This window comes from Botryllus schlosseri, chromosome 11 (assembly GCF_051294905.1).
Source record: "Botryllus schlosseri isolate E-star chromosome 11, Bs_hap1, whole genome shotgun sequence".
Classification (NCBI taxonomy): domain Eukaryota; kingdom Metazoa; phylum Chordata; class Ascidiacea; order Stolidobranchia; family Styelidae; genus Botryllus; species Botryllus schlosseri.
The window spans coordinates 7,335,937-7,354,699 of NC_137246.1; the positions used below are offsets into that span (position 1 = coordinate 7,335,937).

The following is an 18,763-nucleotide window of genomic DNA, read 5'->3' on the forward strand; positions in this document are numbered from 1 at the left end:
AAATTTTACCCAAGTGGCCTATGTTATATTGACGTTAAAATTGTAATATGAAAAAGGTTCACGGTGCAGAACCTACCAAGGTTCGTTTGTGAACGTGAACCTAATAGGTTCACACACAGAACGCAAACGTGAACCTCACGTTCACACCATCCCTAATAGACATGTGCGCTGATCTGACACTTACCTACCGCATTGCTAACTTATGCTAATTTTAGCTGTGTACCATACCGAGATAGGTGATGATGATGATATTTCGAATGGCATATCTCGATGATCCGGTGTAACAGTTTACTAAGTTTCTCGGTTCGCAATCAATAATTTTATGTTCTTAAATGTCGATTTTACCGTGAACTTACAGCCTTCAAGCCATTTGCTAACATTCCGAATAGTCAAGTGCGATATAGCTATTTCGTTTCTGATATCGACTAACAGATGATCACTTGATAAACCAATACTTGAATAGGCTATATTTAACGCATAATTCGCTGTTGGTCTTTACTGTATTGATTTTGTCGGTGTTCCATACCAAAATGGGAGATGAGATTGCGTATTCTACATCTCGATGATGTCATGTAACAGTGTTCTAAATTTACAGCTTGATTCAAATATTTATTCGGTAATGTATTTTGTTGTGCCACAGCCTCCACTGCTAAGTGCGGGAGTGTACGGGGAATCGCGGGGATACGCGCGTGTATTGGCCGCGATCTGAAGCATCTGGTCTGTGGCCACTACGAAGTCAGATATTCACGTCGGAATATACGATTGTGACCTCATCTAGGCAACAAACATCGTGTGCACCCCTTGCCCCACCACCCGGTATTGTCACGAGCCGCCACCGGAAAGAACTATGACCGAACGGCCACAGTTATCTTCTTTACATTTTATTTTGTGTATATGCCTTATATTTATATTTTTATCTTACTATTATCTGTACTGTAGGCAAGTGTGGGTGTGGCGGGATTCCTTGCTTGAAACGATAATTATGATAAAACTAAACATGTTAGGCACGCCAGTTGGTAATATTTTTGCATTGACATATTTTGGTACACTGCGCAAGAAAGTTTGCCGACCCTTGATATACACTATACAGGCTATTTCTCACCGAGTCTGCTGTTGTGCACAGTGTGCAGCATGCCTCATTCTGGCCTGTATGGTAAACCGCTGCTGCATTCACACATTTAGAAGTGTTGCGTCTCCTACTTCAAGAGCTTCTTGGGGGTACAGAACTTCAATATACAATGGCATAGATCAGTGCTTTTCAACCTTTTTCATTCACACAAACCAACCGAAACTTGTTTTTACAAAAAGAAGATGATCATACGTAAGAATATTTTCTTCAGATGTGCAACAAATTGGTTAATAGCTTTTAGGCCATCAATTGTCTCATTAAAAAGGCGACTCTTTTCCCTCGTTTTGATTTCAACTATTTCACTAAAACCCTTCTCGGCCAAACAAGTTGTAGGGTTTTGTACAATAACGTCTACTTGTGCTTCGACGGCCAGGTCTTCACACCACAATTGTACCTAACGGAACACGTCTGACGCACGCGATTTCAAACAGGGGTGATATAAATTCCTATGCTCGTCGTATTTGTACTACTGACTACTGACTACTCAGATTGCAAGAATGGGACTATTCGGTGCCGACTATACCGACAACGGAGCAAATTCATATCGAAAGGTTTGGCCTCCCAGCGACGGTCATTTTTGGCAAAGGTTTTGGCGCCGCTGATGTTTTTGGCACCCCATTTTATCAGCGGTATGTTGGCCAAAACTGTACGTAGCCCACATCTTCAATCATGTGCCCCGACGCAGAAAGGGTTGGCTTCGAAATGAATGAGTCTCATAGGCATGAACTCGCTAGTTGCACCATACACTAGTTCATCCCAACGGTATTCGACCATATGCTTTCCAAAAAAAAAAAAAAAAGTCGGACAAATGTTATCATGAATTCAAACCAATAGGTCGGCAGATTCTCATGACCAAGCCATATGTCCTTCGTGCCTTGCTTATTGGTCATAGTACCAAACACAATGACCTTGGATATGTAAAACTACCGCGGGATATTATGCAGTAAATTCAACAAATATTACAAACATATTATTATCAGATAGTTCTGGCACCGTGTCGACCCAAAATTATACCCTTTGCGGCCCGTAATTAAATAACCCTTGAAGGAGTAAAATTTGCGCTACAGTAACTTGCAAATGTGAGTCTCGTGCTTCGCGCTAATCGAACTGTTTATTACGAAAATACGATGACTGCTGCTCAGCGAAAGAAAGCTGACATTTTTTCAGCCTGTTCCTAGCTCAGACGGGCTGATACACCGCCGGCCACTACACCGGCGTTCAGCTGAAACCAGGCTTTTGGCTACGTTAGGGGCCGGCAACCTTTTATATGAAGCGTGATAAAATGCCAGAAAATGTGAAATTATTATCTACTGGCGTGCCAAACATTTTGAATTATGTCATATTTAGCGTTTCAAGCAAAGAATCCCACCAACCGGTTATCTGCAGCTGGCAAGGGCCTCGGTTACGACATTGATTAGGCTATTTAATTTTAGGTCGCTACCGTACTAGACATATCGCTGTTTGCACCATTTATTTTTAGTCGCGTAACGATCGATCTTCTGTGGTTGCTTTGGTCGTTTCCAAGCCAGCTGTGTTCGCTTTCGCTACCATATCTAATCAGTGACAGGTCAATTGCTGTTGTTGTATCATACAAGTCGGTTTGATGTCATATTGAGGTTGGTCTGGCTCTAGATTTGTCTGCTAAGCTCCAGAGGTCGCGGTAAAGCGGTATAAAGGTTGTCGTTGAACCAGATATAGGCTATTGCAGGGCCGGCCAACCCGTGGCCCGCGAGAAGGTTTTGAGTGGCCCGCGAGGTAATTTCCGAAATTTCTAATATCATCAAAAATGGATTGCACAGATTGTGAACTTGCAAGGCCAACCAAAAATTTTATTAGTCTGGCCGCAACACTTGAGATGTGATGAATAAAATATCAGTTTCGACTCATTGACAGATCCATCAACCATTCACATATTGGTAGCCTATATCTTCGTACACTACAATAAAGCAGAATAATTTGCGATAGATTTATCAAAGGTAAAAAATTTCTACAAGCTTAGCGCAATATGTTGCCACTCGATTTCTTGTTTTTAATATTGTTGCCCTTTTGTGAAAATTGAAGAACACCCAATGTATCAGATTGAGTCTAACTATATTCGCGATTACGAGACAAAGTGTCGTTCAACATATGCGACCTTGCGTTTGCGCACGCAGTAAGACCGTCGACTATGAAACCTAGGCACAAAATGATTAACGCATGTTGGTCGCAGCTTTCGATATCGATATGTCCATGCGCCGAATAGCCCAGCCCTCGCAAACTTATCCCAACGATATACGGCAGGCCCGCAATATAGTCAAGTGACAATATTATTGACCTATGAACCTCAAAAATTTTTCGCGCTTCGCGCGGATAGTGGCCCGCGCAAAAGTTCGTCAATCGAATGTGGCCTTTGGTTGAAAAGGTTGGCCAGCCCTGGGCTATTGGAATGTCCTACACGTACCAGACGAAACTAAAATAATATCCTCTTTCGTGAGACGAGCACTACTATTCCAAATTCGCATTTAGACACGGAGTCTTCTATAACGTGAAAATACCCAGCGCCGAAATGCCGGTTCATATATTAGTCGCGCTCCCGCAGGCTGAACATTGCACGAGGACACTGCACATGCACAGTGCACATTCCTTGACTAAAGCATCCAAACGGTTTCGTACGATGTTTAGTTGATGTTCGTTCATAATTGCTAATACGGTTGGACTAATTTCTGTACAATATGCATATTTGTAGGGGCCGGGTTCCCACATTATAGGCCTATTCAAGACACCAGATTTCAATAAATCGCGCGAAGCGCAGAATTTATTTTTCACGATAATTAAAGCTTGTCCCCAAAAAACTCTATTTGATGTTGATTCACGAGATATGTTTGGGTCGCCTACGAGCTTTGTACAATTTAAAAATTTCTGTTTCACTTTTTGCTAAAACATGGTCATGGTCATAATCTGTCGTTTGCGTCAAATCATCTCGCGTGCCATTTGTGCCGGTGGTTGCCGAACCCTGGGCTACGTAATAATTAAAGTGCGAAAATATCAATTCACTACGGCCTGTGAGAGACAAAGGTATTGCCATTGAAGCTGCGATTAGTGGTGCGTCGTAAGTAGGGCTGGGCAAAATGATTCGAGTACTCGAATCCGAATCGAGTATTAATTCTAATGATTCGAGTCGAGTAGTAAAAGACGTTTTTTTCGAGTACTGAAATTATACGTCCTTCGTCACTGAAAGTTAATTTATCAAGCAGAATTAAAGTTACGATCCTATTTTTCACTTTGGTAGCCTTGAAACATTGATTGGCCGTATCGCAGCGTGCAAAACAAAGTAAAAAGCTAAGAACGTTACTAGAAATAAGGCATTTCCGAAGTCATGATCATCCCACAACATTGTCACAAAGTGCAATGATATCGGTATGGTCGAAAAATACCTAAGTATCTTTAATGTGATGGATAACAACCATTATATTATTTGTGATGGCATAAGAGGTACAGTTTCGAACTTACTCGACTCGAAGCATAATACGTGATTCAGAATCGAATCACTCAAGTACTCGAATTTGCCCAGCCCTAGTCGTAAGTCAAACAAGTTTTTACAATCGCGTCGCAGCTACAAAAGTTAGGGAGATATTGCCCTTGTTCAGTTGTTCCCAGCTCGTATTCTGACGCCTGCACCGTTATGTCAAGCTGAACTCACAATATCATGGTCGTCGCTATCGAATTTGCTGATGACCTCGCCCTCCGCCACATGCCACCTCATTTTGTCGCTTGCGTCTTATATTCTCTGCATTACCGTTCATTCAGTGTGTATGCCTCTTATTTACTTCGCCTAGGCCAGTGGTTCCCAACCTTTTTCACCCCCTTTTCAAGGTCAACACCCATCATCGCCCCCCAAATTTTGTGTATCGAAAAATGCGCAGACAAACTGTAATCACCGGCGGGTTGACTAAAAAAAAAAAGGTCAAATTTTCGGCACGATGTCTAATTTTAGACACTTTTGTAACTAAATTTCCGTGGGTTGACTAAAAAAAAAGGTCAGCCGTTTTGGCGCGTCATCGCCCCCTTCGTCATTTTCGCCCCCCTAGACCGCAAAATCGCCCACGTTGGAAACCACTGGCCTAGGCTAAGGTGTGTGTCCGATTTGAATGGCTCCTCCAAGTTGTTTCGACCACTTCCTATCTTTTCATTGTATCGCAGTCTTGTAATGTTTTGAAACGATGAAAATATTAATAAACCTGATTGATTGAAGACTTCACTATATAGGCCCAGTACTCTTTCACACCCAATCGCTCAATCACACTATTTATTCGGTACAAAAATATAAACAATCACTCATTCAATTCGCCACAGTCAGCGATTTCCACAGATTCTAGCACTTTACCACCTTGCGTTCCCTTAGACTCCATCAGACGGACCACTTCAATCCCATCCGTGACCGACCCGAACACAACATGTCTACCGTCCAGCCAATCCGTTTTGGCCGTGCATATAAAGAATTGCGAACCGTTCGTATGCGGACCGGCGTTCGCCATCGATAATATTCCCGCCCCGGTATGTTCTAGTTTGAAGTTTTCGTCTTTAAACTTACTGCCGTATATGCTCTTCCCGCCGGTCCCGTTACCGTGCGTGAAGTCTCCGCCTTGGCACATGAACCCGGGTATGATCCTGTGAAAATGGCTGCCTTTGAAACCAAACCCCTTTTCGCCGGTGCAGAGACATCGGAAATTCTCGGCCGTTTTCGGAACGACGTCTTTCCTGAGTTCGAAGGTGACGCGGCCGACGTTTTTTCCGGAAATCGAGATGTCAAAGAACACTTTGGGATTGGCAGCCGTTGACGCCGCACTGGTAAAGCATCTGAATATTCTAGAGGTCATTCTGAATGACGTTACGGCGATGCCTGCATTAATGTAGAAGAATATACTTGAGAATTCTTACAAACGGGTACCTGTTCTAATTACAGAACAAGAGTACCGAATGGTTGATATCATTAAGAAAAGACGGCAGACGCCCGTATTGCGAAATAAAACATTAAAGTATTAAATGAGCTGACATTAACAACATAATTCGTAAGTCATTCCACCCAGTTTTACCATGGATTGCTTGCATGAAAATATGTAGAATTAGTTTGTAATAACCAGATACGAAGCTTAGCTTCAATATAGTAACTGATATAGGATGGAAAATGTCGAAAGGGATGAATTCGAATAACATGCATATATCGAAGTAAGGCGTATACGTCGGCGATGTCAGTGTATGCTGTAGGTTAAGCGACATTCCTAAAATGTATCCTGAGATGGTCGATATCATCAAAGCCAGCTAAGTAGATCTCCGGATTATTAATAGAGCGTTTGCCAGAGTAACTCCCACAACAATGGGTGGGAGTAGATGAGTGAAGCTAAAACATAAGCTCATGGAGTAATGAGAAACACTACTAGGCCTACTACACAGGTATGGGGTGAATGCATCATTCCAGGGCTGCAGACCTAGAGCAGAGTAGTAGCATTTCTTTCGCCGCTCGAAGGATAAGAATATTGAAATTATATTTCGAGTATGGACTTGACCTCTAGCATCTGTGGGAGAGGGACGATAAGCAAATGGACATTTCACTGTTTTCGGTGTCAGAACTAAGTCGGGGTTGTTCATTCTTAATATTTTCCAAGCTGTATAAATATCTAAGACACTCTCGAGTCATGACTAAAATGTAAGGATAGAAACTACAAACAGTTAAAATAAACATAATTAACCAGAATTGGACATGCAGGACTGAAAAATGAGTGTCATTATTACCATTTTTGGTGAATACCCTGGTACATATCCAATGAAATGTGAAAAGACAATTTGCTGGTACTCAAATTACGTCCATTAGGACATTGCATTGATAGGAGTCATCACGTGATTCACGTCACAATAGATATGTGACATCACAAGATTGTCGTTGAATACGACTGAAATAAGCAGAGACATTGCTAGCTTGAAGGTGTGGTGCGACTGACCTGTTCCATTTCAGGAAATTTTGTTCAGTACAATACATCGCAAGGGGAAAAAGTAATAAAAGAACATCGCAACGTGCTTGCGAAGCAATGATTAAGTCTGTCAAGACAAAGTCATAAAGAATATCGGTAAAACACATTTTGGTGCATAAAATGAATAATAACATTGAAGCGTTCGGTTCAGCTGTGTATACTAAACAGGTAAAACAAAATCTCACAACTGGGTGTATCTATTTTGAGAATGTTGCCAACTATTCTGGCAGAATAATGAAATATTTGCTGGCAGAGTCGAGATAGTTGCCTACAGTGATGCAACTCAAGCAGAGTGACATTGACAAAATAGATACACCCCACACAACTAATGATGATCGAACAGGACATCACAATCACCAATCAGAAATCGCATCTCGCATGTGAACTTTTCAGAAAAATTCCACCCTTGGATTGTTTCTAGCATCATTCATATGCTGATATAATGATAGATATCATATGAAGATATCAGAAACGGGAGCTGATGATTCCATTGGTGAATTTGTTTACCACCGGAGAATCGGGTCCACACACATTACGCGGGCAGTTCACCGCAGTTTGTAATCTTTACCGAGCCCATCACACGCCCACTTTCAGTCCCTCTGGACTCCATCTTCCGTACAACTTCCATTCCTTCAATTACTGACCCAAACACAACATGTCGACCGTCAAGCCACGGTGTTTCAGTAAGACAGATAAAGAACAGTGACGTATTCGAGTCTGGCCCGGTATTTCCCATTGACAACACCCCCGGCTCATCGTGATCAAGTTTGAAGTTTTCGTCCGCAAATTCATTGCCGTATATACTTTTTCCACCAGTACCGTCACCACGTGTAACGTCACCGCCCTCGCACATGAATCCTGGGATAATCCTGTAAAATTCGGTCCCCTTGAAGGACAATCCAGTCTCGCCGGTGCATAAGGATCGAAAATTTTCAACCGTCTTCGGGACTACGTCTCTCCTAAGTTCAAAGGTGATACGGCCATGGTCAGTCGTAGCTATGGAGACATCAAAGAACACTTTAGGATTTTTTGAAGCCATACTCTGTTATAATGGTATCTAGAAACAGTTCAAAACAGGTAATGACATGAGGAATTTGGGCAGTAGAAAGAAAGTGTAGCTAGGATTGATTTTTACAAGTACCCATGCTACTTATTGTTAACATGCTAGTCTGTGAATGTTCCAGAAGTTTCCCGCAATAATAAAACCCAATTATGTATCACGAATGCGCGGATGAATGAAATACACACCGCCAGGACTGGAACTACTTACAATATGAACATTTCAATCCACTCAGCCCACAGGCATTTTTAAACTCCTACATAAAACACACGGATACAGTCTGCTATAAATCAGGCATGTTGCTATCATGAGGTATTGGAATTGATCGTATCAATTAAAATAACACAAATTGCCAATCCTGTGGGCAGCGTCTACAGCCCAATTCATATTACTACTGGACAGTTCACAGGAAAGAAAACACAATTGCGAGAAAACCTTGTTGGTTAATAAATATGTATACTTCATTCATACTTAATGCGCATATAATTGATCTCGCTACTCAGATCGATTCATTACATATTAAACTCGGTACATCTTTGTCAACTCGCATTTTTTTGCCCTTTAAAATAAGATAAATCGGGATCATCGAAATAAACCAAAGCCTCTTCCGAAACTGAATATTTAGAATCATAAACACAGTTTTTCGAGCAGGTGTAAATAAGTATTGTTGAAAATTCCACAGATCCACTATCTGTTTTCAAATACGGCAACAGTGAAGGCATCAGTTGCAATTCAAACACCCTCGAAGCCCCACAGACGCATGGCGGAGGCTTCGGTTTTTCATCCTTGGGTAATATTGGCAATCCAGATAGGCAATAGCGTATCACTTGCTCGGGAACAGATTTGATATATTTCCAGAATTTATGAAATGTTCTGTCTTTATATGTTGCCGGTTCGTATTTTTCGTCTGCTAGTTTATACTTGCCAGAAAACCCAGACAAGTCATCTATATCTGGGACTTCTGCAAACTTATTTTTCATGTTAACTTTTGCTGTCGGCGGGACATAGTGCAAGCAATCTGCTTCTTCAAGCACATTTACATAATAAGCCTTGAAGCAAAGACCGCGAGCAGTATCGATAAAAGAATTTGGCTGACAGCTGCTGCTTGTTCCATTCAAATGCAATTGCTGTAGCTCTAGGGATAGCTTCGAGTCAGTTTTTATTGCCTCATAATTATCATCTTGTTCAGGTGATTCCCAAGTATCATCTCCCCAACAATTTTCATCTACTCCCCAATTTTCAAGCTTAGTCGACTCTGACTTTCGGCCAACATTTCCATCAATCACCATCTGACGTAAAACTGTCCAACCACGGCCCTTGCTCCAACATTCCGGCTTGACGCAACAGAGAACGTATATTGTGCGATGATACGGAGAATCATCCAGCGGGCAATATATCTGGGTTACTAATGACTGAGGGCCACCGCATAAGCGGCATTCCGAGGTGCCTTCGGAATCAGCATCAAAATCTCCATATCCGCCAATTTTGTTTACCGAATACGACGTTCTTTCAGATGATCTGATTTTCTCATCAATGACGCCGAGGAGGGCTGACTTTTTCAAAGACGCAATTTCGCCGTTCATAGCGGTTTACTTTGATATTTATCTAACCGTACTATGGATAGATATAACGACTCGGTCTGCATTCAAAACATTGCAATGATTGCATTCACAGCGATCGCGATTAGCTCCACGAAACCCACGTGATTTACTTGATTTCAGCTTTCCAAGTACCAGCTGTGAGGTCAACGAAGTTGCACATGAGTCATATGATATAAGAATAGGTTTTTTGCGAATAAATTGTCCGAAATATTTGATTCAATTTTTTTATGGCATAATTTACCTATAATAAACACAATTTATGGAGTAGTTAGTGCATAAGCGAGTATTTCATATTCGCATTCCTCGTGTTGGCTTCGAATCTGCTCAACCGTGAAATTTCCTTTTCTGCTGCGTGAGTCTTGACGTGCGGTGAGTTAAATTTCTTAGCGATTAATACTGTAATTCGCGTTGGAATTATTCAGGTATTTGTGCGAATTAGTGACTTATTTCTTTCCCATCACGTGCATGATGATATAGCTGATTAATAATTTTGAAGAACTGCTTCGTTGTTGCACCATATTGATTGATGCGAGGCTCTACTGTCAGGTTTTCTGCTACAAAATGGCTGTTTCTGTGCATTCCTAAGCTGAATCCAGCCTATATAATCGATATATTTTGTCGATATTTTACTCATAAACTGTTCATTTTTACAGCCTTAAGATGCAGATCTTTGTGAAGACTTTAACGGGCAAGACCATCACTCTTGAGGTAAAGTAATTTAGTACTATTTTCCTTGGAAATAATATAGTACTGAAATATTTGAACTATTTGAATAGGTCGAGGCCTCCGATACCATCGAAAATGTGAAAACAAAGATCCAAGATAAGGAAGGTATGAGTAATATAATATTTGTCTAGTAAGCGCCGCTTACTAAGCGGTATATACGTACAATTGACCAGCTGACTTTGAAAATTTGTATAGGTTTGTTATTCTGCTATCATTAGTATTTTGCCCGACACAACGGTGGCATTGATTGTTCTCATGATATCTTGGTTTCTCGCACTTTCGCGTTTCTGATGTACAGGTATTTTTCGAGTATTTTTGAAAATATTTGCCATAGCTAACTCAGCATCTTCGCAACTGCACTATTTTCCGAGACTTGGATGTAAAACAATCTAATCTCACTGATTACCAAACCAAGTTACATTTCAGGACTGCTATATAAGGCCTGTATGGAATCTGTGTCCTGTGCACACACAATTATTTATTTTTTATTTATTATCAAATTATATATCAACTTGTAGAATCATAGCTGATCACCTGTTAGGCAAAACGTACCGAGATTCCAGTAGCGAATCCGGACTATATAATTATAGTGCCTGAGGGTTGGCGGTTGGGCACAATGATTCTAGTTTTCAGTCTGAATTAGAATTGAATAGTATATTCATATTAAAATGAACCCTAATATTTTCGGCTGACACTCGTCAGGGGTAATCGTCAGTCTGAATTAGCTATGATTGTATCAAGTCAAGTTCTTCATGTACGCCCCCGAGTTGCCACCATGATATCTTTTATCAAGAATTACAATTCTATGACGATAGTTCCTCTCTCTGAGGAAGCCTTGAAGCCATCCCACCATCCAAACCATGTAGAACAATATTACACACATTAGCGAGAGTAACATTTTTGTCCAATAGTTTCTGACCTGCAGCATAATCATTAAAACGTAAACTTCAGTGTGGTGTTACTGGAATTTTTTTTGTTGGTCTCGGCTAAGCGCCATATTTCAACTTTACAAGTCATACCGTCTGTAAGACTCCATAATTCATGGTACTCGTTCCGATACTCGGGCTCTAGTGCTTATATTGCTAATTTATGTTGAATGCAAGTAAAACTAAGGGTTGCATTTAGTCTATGATGACATTGCAGCCAGTCGACTTTTTCAGGTCGGTTTGGACACACTCCGGTTAAATTTAATGGTTTCTATCATGCATCAGTAGCAAAAAATTTTGTCATTTTTCACTCAAACCGACCAAGTTCTGTAGTAACCTACCATGTCCCAACTAGCTGTTCGATTTGTCAGACGATATACTCTTTTCAGGAATTCCTCCCGATCAGCAGCGTCTCATCTTCGCTGGAAAGCAATTGGAAGATGGCAGAACCTTGAGTGACTACAACATTCAAAAGGAGTCTACTCTCCATCTCGTACTCAGGTAATGGCGTGGATTAGCTCGGGTTTGGATTGTGCGGATCTCTGCATCATGACCTTCTAGCCCCACCTTCACTTGGAATGCTCAGAATGACTGCTACATATAACGAGTAGATCTGGGAAAATTGAGTACCACCGAATATTTAATGATGTCATAACATTGATTTTGACCTGGATATTTGAAAATATAGCGCCAGGTACAGGTCATCGAAAAGAAATTTGCTCATCTTGACCATGACTATTTCACACCACTTCGGGACAACGCCACTGGTCGCTTAAAAACTCGCATAAATGTTGTATCTGTGAACATGTGTAGCTTTGCGTACATATTTTGGATGTTGATATGCGGACAACTGAGGTTTTTAGGCTCCCATGCTCGGAAAAAAGCATCGAAACTTTTATTTTTCGTTCGCTAAATGGATACGATTTTAGTACTCGTATGTCATTATGCCCGACCCTAGTAGTAAGTGATCGTATTTGAATATTGAATATGCCTGTCATATCTTCATATTCCAATTGTCCGTGGTCTGGCCGTTAGGGAAGCCTTGAGCTGTTTTCTGAACGTCACGGTCTTGGCAGTGTCAGGGCCATTGCACTTGAGGCAATATGCCCATTCATATCCGCTGATCCTCCCCATCCATCACCGAAGCCGTGAGCCATAGTGACCACTAATGTGGCGAGGTCTGGCCTGTAATATGTAGCATTATAACTATTACGGTATGTGTACTTGCTGGTACCGGACTTGGAAGTCCTTGAGATCATTGATGAACCCAACGTGCAACTTCATTGCCTACACCGGCGGTGATGTGGGTCGTGCAGTATATCTCGTTATAACTCTGATTTGTGCTCTTTCAGACTGAGAGGTGGTGGCAAAAAGCGCAAGAAGAAGACTTACACCACTCCCAAAAAAATCAAGCACAAGAGGGTGAAGGTCAAGCTTGCGACTTTGAAATATTATAAGGTAATGTATATAACAGCATTTTGTGAGGCATGAGTTTCTTCCTAGATGTAGTTCCTGTGATCAGTGTTATTTTTTCGCATCACCATTTTCGAAGTGATGAAGTTTGAAATTCTCTCAAATGCCACTTTCAAGTCTACTGATTTGTCGCTCGTTTTCATTGATGTAGTGGTTTCGACTCGTTAGAGATACTATTGCGGAGTTGGTTATTTTGACTGTGCCACCGTTGCGTTGTACAGTGGTGCGGGCACAAGCAAATCTCACAGCTCACTGCAATTGGGTAACGTAACGTCACTCTTTCTAGTTGACCAAAGGCTATTTACGACACTATTTTGGCTGGCTTGCCGAGCGCGAAATTTGTTGAAATCGGTATTAATCGAAAGCTACCGCGGTACTGTTTACAAACTTATAAATTTTAATCTGCTCATGGCTGGTACGCTCTTGGTTTGCGCTCCTCACACGCTGCTGAGCTGCGACCTATCCCAGCCGGCATTGTTGCGGTACAATGCATAATTCGAGGCCACTTATGAGGGGTTCCAGGACCACGAGCAGAATAAAATTTATATTTTCGTTATCAGTACCCCGGTAGCTTCCCATTGATACCAATTTTAACAAATTTCGTGCTCGGCAAGCCAGTCTAAATAGTGCCATGAATTGCCTTTGTTAAAATGGAAAGAGTGACGTTAACCAATCGCAGTGAGCCGTGACCCCTGTGACATTTGCTTGTGTCCACACGACCACACCAGTCACCACTGTCGGACACTATGGTGCCACGATTTTGTTTATGAAATGATAGTTGGCAGTCCTACAATCTGTGCTTCGTATGAGGTAGTTTTCAGAGCCATTGCTGGACTTGTCAATGAGTGGTATCCCTTTGTGGTTTTTCGGAATTCTGTGCCGGTGAGGTCATATTTGGTGATTGTCTCTACTGGTTGCTGATGATTACCCCTGACGAGTGCCAGCCGGAAAGATTCAGGTTTATTTCAATATGAATATACTCTCCAATTGAATATTGGAGTTCTGTAACTTCAAGAGTCTTCGTACAGAGGACTCGTTGATTTCCTTGTTTTACGATATCTACCTCGGGTAGAACCACTTATTACAAATTTCCTTCCAAAACTCATGTCAAGGTTGGTTAAATTAGTGGGGACTTCAAATTTAAGATAAGCATAAGCGATTGGTAATGATTGATTTTTGCAAGAAAACAGTAACATATGAATGATTACTGTGCTGTTTTGTAGCAAGTGATAATCTTATTCTGCTTTCACAGATTGATGACCAGGGCAAGATTACGAGACTCCGACGTGAGTGCCCGATGGAGAACTGCGGGGCCGGTGTTTTCATGGCGGCCCATTTTGACAGGCAATACTGCGGCAAGTGTGGTCTGACGTACGTTTACAAAAATGACGGGAAGAAGGAATCTGCATAAGTTGATATGCAATAAATATTGGTCTGGTTGAGTGACTGCTGTCAGTTTCTTCGGGTTGGGGTGCAGGAAATTTGTGGTTTCCAATATTGCGTAACTGTGGAAACGTTATGGGTTTTGCTGCTAGGGTACTATGTTGAGAGTGTCCTACACCTGGGCAATCAATCTTACGGATAAGGGTGTTGCCAGTGCTAGCTGTCAGCGTCTCCCGTTACACTAATCTAGTTGGATTATACGTCTCCTGCGTTACAGAGTCAGAGGTTGCTTGTAGAAATGTCCGGTCAATACCGAGAATGGGCATTACCGAAAATGCAGTATATGCAATGCAGGCATGTTATGCATATGCAGTGGCGGCTCGTCCTCTAGGGCAACAGGGGCATTGCCCCACCTAAAATTCTGTTCAATAACAATTATTTACCATTTATAGACGCACAGTAGGGTGGAGTGAAAATGACTTTTTTTTTTCAAATCAAAAAAGGCCTTCCTCAATCCTGACAAATGACCTAAAACTTCAATCAAAAGTGACTTCAGGGTGTTGCCCCCATTTTCCAGCCGGCAACCCCCCAATTTCTGCGCGTGGGGGGGTAAAATGGCCCATCTCGGCAACCGCTGGTCGTAGAGTCATGATATATAGCTCAAAATCTGCGGAAGCATCATGTTTCTATCTGTCTTCTGAAGAAAGTTTTCTCTATTGTGAACACAAAATGAGTTATAGCCAAAAAACTATATATACGCACATTTTTGTTGAAATTCAGCATTTATTCTGACGAATTGTGATCTGTCATTAGATTTTTTTAAAGTAAAGTAACACAGTGGCAATACCGAATATTGGGCCCATATTACAAATGTATTCACAACACAGTCCTTTTAAAATCGGTTCAAAACATCATAATGAAACACTCACATTTAACGACTTTTATTAAAAATGCATTCTTTTGTCAAGTTTTTTCATCAGTTTACGAGACTTAATTTTTCGGCGAATGAGGCCATCTCGTCTTTGAAATCCCGAAACTAGTGCTGATGCTTCTGTTACGAGCTTTACATGTCGTTCCACTGTTTGATTGTGGCATGGATGAAACAAAATCAGAGGCTTCTCGCGGCATTCTTCTAACTCTGCATCAGTTAAGTGCTCAATCGTTGGAGGAAGTTGTTGATAAGGTTCAATATCAACCAATTCGTGGTATGCCTTAGCTTTGGGACACAGAATAAACGAATAGGTTGGAACTGCTATGACTTTCAATGTCCACAAGTGAATTTTATTCAGCGGCATGTTTTCGAAACGCAAGCACCTTGGTCACACCCTTATTTCGTATGTCTTCATTATCATCTACCAGCATTGCAATCATAATATTTTCGGGGTGTGCGGAATAACCGTTTCTTATCACCACATTCGGAGCAATTTTTCGAACGTTTCGGTCAGAGAAATTCAAAACCTGTTTAATCAAGTTGAAGATGTTTCTGGGTCCATGTGTTATATGTTTGTTTCCCTTGATCTCAAACCAAGTTGGAAAATATACTTCAAAGCAAAAACGAACCAGAATCTCCAGGTTTAAAGGCGGTTCATTAACTGTTACAATACCGTAAAACTCTGCACTGCATCCTAAAGTTAGCCATCTTCAATGCGCAACCGGTGGTCCAACCTCCAAGTAAGCCAGATCATCATCAGCATTTCCTTGAATAATTGCCCAGCACATTTAAGCATATAACTGGTCCTTACTTAAGTCACTAAAAATTTCCTATGGGAGCTTTTGAAAGGCCATAAGTGGTGGCGAGAGCTTTTTGAATTGAGTAACTGGCCAACAAGATACACTTCCACGTAGTTTTTTTTTCAATTGGGTGTGACCATAAGGTGCTGGCGATTCGAAAACATGCCGCTGAATAAAATTCACTCCCGGACATTGAGAGTCATAGCGGTTCCAACCAATTGAACTGCGGTCCTGTTCGTTTATTCTGCGTCTCAAAGTTCAACTTGGAAGCAAAGGTATACCACGAGTTGGTTGATATTGAACCTTATATCAACAACTTTCTCCAGCGATTGAGCACTTAACTGATGCAGAGTTAGAAGAATGCCGCGAGAAGCCTCTGATTTTGTTTCATCCATGCCGCAATCAAACAGTGCATGGAACATCATGTAAAGCTCGTAACAGAAGCATCAGGGCACGTTTCGGGATTTCAAAGACGAGATGGCCTCATTCGCCGAAAAATTAAGTCTCGTAAACTGATGAAAAAACTTGACAAAAGAATGCATTTTTAATATAAGACGTTCAATGTGAATGTTTCATTATGATGTTTTGAACTGATTTTAAAAGGACTGTGTTGTGAATATATTTGTAATATGGGCCCAATATTCGGTATTGCCAGTGTGTTACTTTACTTTAAAAAAAAAACTAATGACAGATCACAATTCGTCAGAATAAATGCTGAATTTCAACAAAAATGTGCGTATATATAGTTTTTTGGCTATAACTCATTTTGTGTTCACAATAGAGAAAACTTTCTTCAGAAGACAGATATAGAAACATGATGCTTCCGCAGATTTTGAGCTATATATCATGACTCTACGACCAGCGGTTGCCGAGATGGGCCATTTTACCCCCCCACGCGCAGAAATTGGGGGGTTGCCGGCTGGAAAATGGGGGCAACACCCTGAAGTCGCTTTTTATTGAAGTTTTAGGTCATTTGTCAGGATTGAGGAAGGCCTTTTTTGATTTGAAAAAAAAAGTCATTTTCACTCCACCCTAACGCACAGCAATCAATATATACCGAAATCTCAGCGAAACCCGCATTATTCTTGTGCTTTCGCTTGTAAATGCCTATACCTAGCGAAGTCTTTGCGAAAATCGAATGCTCTTTGTTTTCGCTTTGTGAATGCCTAGCCGGGGCTTGCCCCGGTAGCGCTCATAACAAGCTTTCACTGTCTGTTCTCTCAAAGCCGCGCACAATGAAGAAACGGTGATTTACTCTCTCCTATTCATAAAATTACCGAGCAAGTGGGGCAACCTACCTGGTTGCCCTTACGGTGTGATGTAACAATCGTATCTATATCTGAACTCGGTTACCGTAATAAGCGTTGAGTCGACCTTTGCTGGCATAGGTCGATTTTGACGATGTTTCGCTCCATGATAATTCTTTGTAACTTGGTATGTTATATCGTGAAGGTCGTATTTAACACTGCTTCAAGTTTCAGGGTTGCTACTTAAAGTGTACGGTAGTAATGTCGTTTCCAAAGTTGACTGTGTGCTGGCAGATCCGTCATGTATCGCAAACAGATTTTACTCCAAAGCGGGTATTGGTCTCCATTGATTTTGACGATGTTCCATACAGAGATCGGTCATGACATTTGGCATAGTTGGTCTTAGTGTTAGTATCGATCGCCGTACCAAGTTTAAAGTTTATCACTGAACTATGTGGGTGGTAATTTCGTTTACTAAGTCGAGTGAGAGCTGACTCGCCATTTATCACTAACAGATTTTACGCAATACCGGTGTTGGTCTCTATCGATTTTAACGATGCTCGATACCTATATCCGTCTTGAGCTTTTAAACGGTATATCTTGATTTCAGTATCGAACGCTGTGCCAAGTCCCGAGATTGACACTCAATGATTAAGGCAGTAATTTCATTATCGAGGTCGAGTATGGTAGGCCTAACGCTGACTACCGCATTGCGGATTTCACGCAAAAGCCGGCGTTGGTCTGTGCTAATTTTAACTGTGTTTCATACTGAGATAGGTGATGAGATGATGATCTCATGAAACAGTTTACTAAGATTATCGGTTTGCATTCAAATATTTACTTTATTTTGTATTCTCCAATGTCAATTTCACCGTGAAATTGTGGCCTTTAAGCCATTTGCTGACAACCCGATGTCAAGCGCGTTAGCTAATAGTTCGTTTTCGATGACGGCTAACAGCTGATCAATTGATCAGCCTATTCCTCAATATATTTTACGCAAAATTCAGTGTTTTTAGGCAAGACACGAGAGGAAAGCGCACTCTTACCTTTTCCTAACGTATTGCGATAAAAAAATGAAAGGCTGACGTATAAGCGAGGATAAGGACCCCTTGTTATACACTTTTACACTGCTGGTGCCAGGGACAGTGTCTCTAGTTCGGCCGTAATTCGGTATCGTGATCTGAAGCATGTGTTCTACTGCAAACGGTGTCTCGATATTACCCGATAGTAGGGCTGGGCATAATGATTCGAGTACTCGAATCTGAATCGAGTAGTAATTTTAATGATTCGAGTCGAGTAGTAATAGACGATTTTTTCGAGTACCGAAATTATACGCTTGTCGCCACTAGAAGCTAATTTATCAACGAAAATTATAGTTTCGATACTAATTTTCACTGTTGAAGCCTGGAAACCTTGGTTCACGGTATCGTAGCATACGAAACATATAGTATAAAGTTGCGAAGGTTACTGGACGCAACACAT

General features: G+C 41.3%; 2 protein-coding genes and 2 pseudogenes across 4 annotated transcripts in view; 1 reads left to right on the top strand and 3 right to left on the bottom strand.

The window, feature by feature from the left end:
- Positions 1 to 5,400: 5,400 nt before the first annotated feature.
- Positions 5,401 to 18,763, bottom strand: part of LOC145450005 (peptidyl-prolyl cis-trans isomerase pseudogene) — a 430,289-nt pseudogene continuing 416,926 nt past the window's right edge. The window contains exon 2 of the transcript XR_013918397.1: positions 5,401 to 6,008. The product of XR_013918397.1 is annotated as a peptidyl-prolyl cis-trans isomerase pseudogene, transcript variant X1 (transcript). The remainder of the gene's footprint in view (positions 6,009 to 18,763) is intronic.
- LOC145450006 (peptidyl-prolyl cis-trans isomerase pseudogene) lies at positions 6,009 to 8,175 on the bottom strand (annotated as a pseudogene).
- LOC145450000 (uS5 assembly chaperone PDCD2L-like) lies at positions 8,191 to 9,923 on the bottom strand. Its single transcript, XM_080328446.1, has one exon. It carries the CDS (start codon positions 9,775 to 9,777, stop codon positions 8,734 to 8,736), a length of 1,044 nt encoding a protein of 347 aa, XP_080184572.1. The 5' UTR covers positions 9,778 to 9,923; the 3' UTR covers positions 8,191 to 8,733.
- LOC145450007 (uncharacterized) lies at positions 10,064 to 14,363 on the top strand. 2 transcript variants are annotated; one of them, XM_080328461.1, is made up of 6 exons: positions 10,064 to 10,164; positions 10,449 to 10,503; positions 10,572 to 10,626; positions 11,837 to 11,948; positions 12,800 to 12,905; positions 14,173 to 14,363. In XM_080328461.1, exons 2-6 carry the CDS (start codon positions 10,456 to 10,458, stop codon positions 14,329 to 14,331), a joined length of 480 nt encoding a protein of 159 aa, XP_080184587.1. In that variant the 5' UTR covers positions 10,064 to 10,164; positions 10,449 to 10,455; the 3' UTR covers positions 14,332 to 14,363. The 2 variants fall into 2 exon arrangements, with proteins under 2 accessions (XP_080184587.1, XP_080184588.1); XM_080328462.1 differs by having other exon boundaries at positions 10,161 to 10,217.

What these genes read in the sequence shown, in the direction of transcription:
- LOC145450000 (XM_080328446.1), bottom strand. Translation starts at nt 9,777, where the DNA reads ATGAACGGCGAAATTGCGTCTTTGAAAAAGTCAGCCCTCCTCGGCGTC.
- LOC145450007 (XM_080328461.1), top strand. Translation starts at nt 10,456, where the DNA reads ATGCAGATCTTTGTGAAGACTTTAACGGGCAAGACCATCACTCTTGAG. An exon ending in GCAAGACCATCACTCTTGAG is followed by an intron (nt 10,504 to 10,571) that starts GTAAAGTAATTT and finishes CTATTTGAATAG; the next exon opens with GTCGAGGCCTCCGATACCAT. An exon ending in ACTCTCCATCTCGTACTCAG is followed by an intron (nt 11,949 to 12,799) that starts GTAATGGCGTGG and finishes GTGCTCTTTCAG; the next exon opens with ACTGAGAGGTGGTGGCAAAA.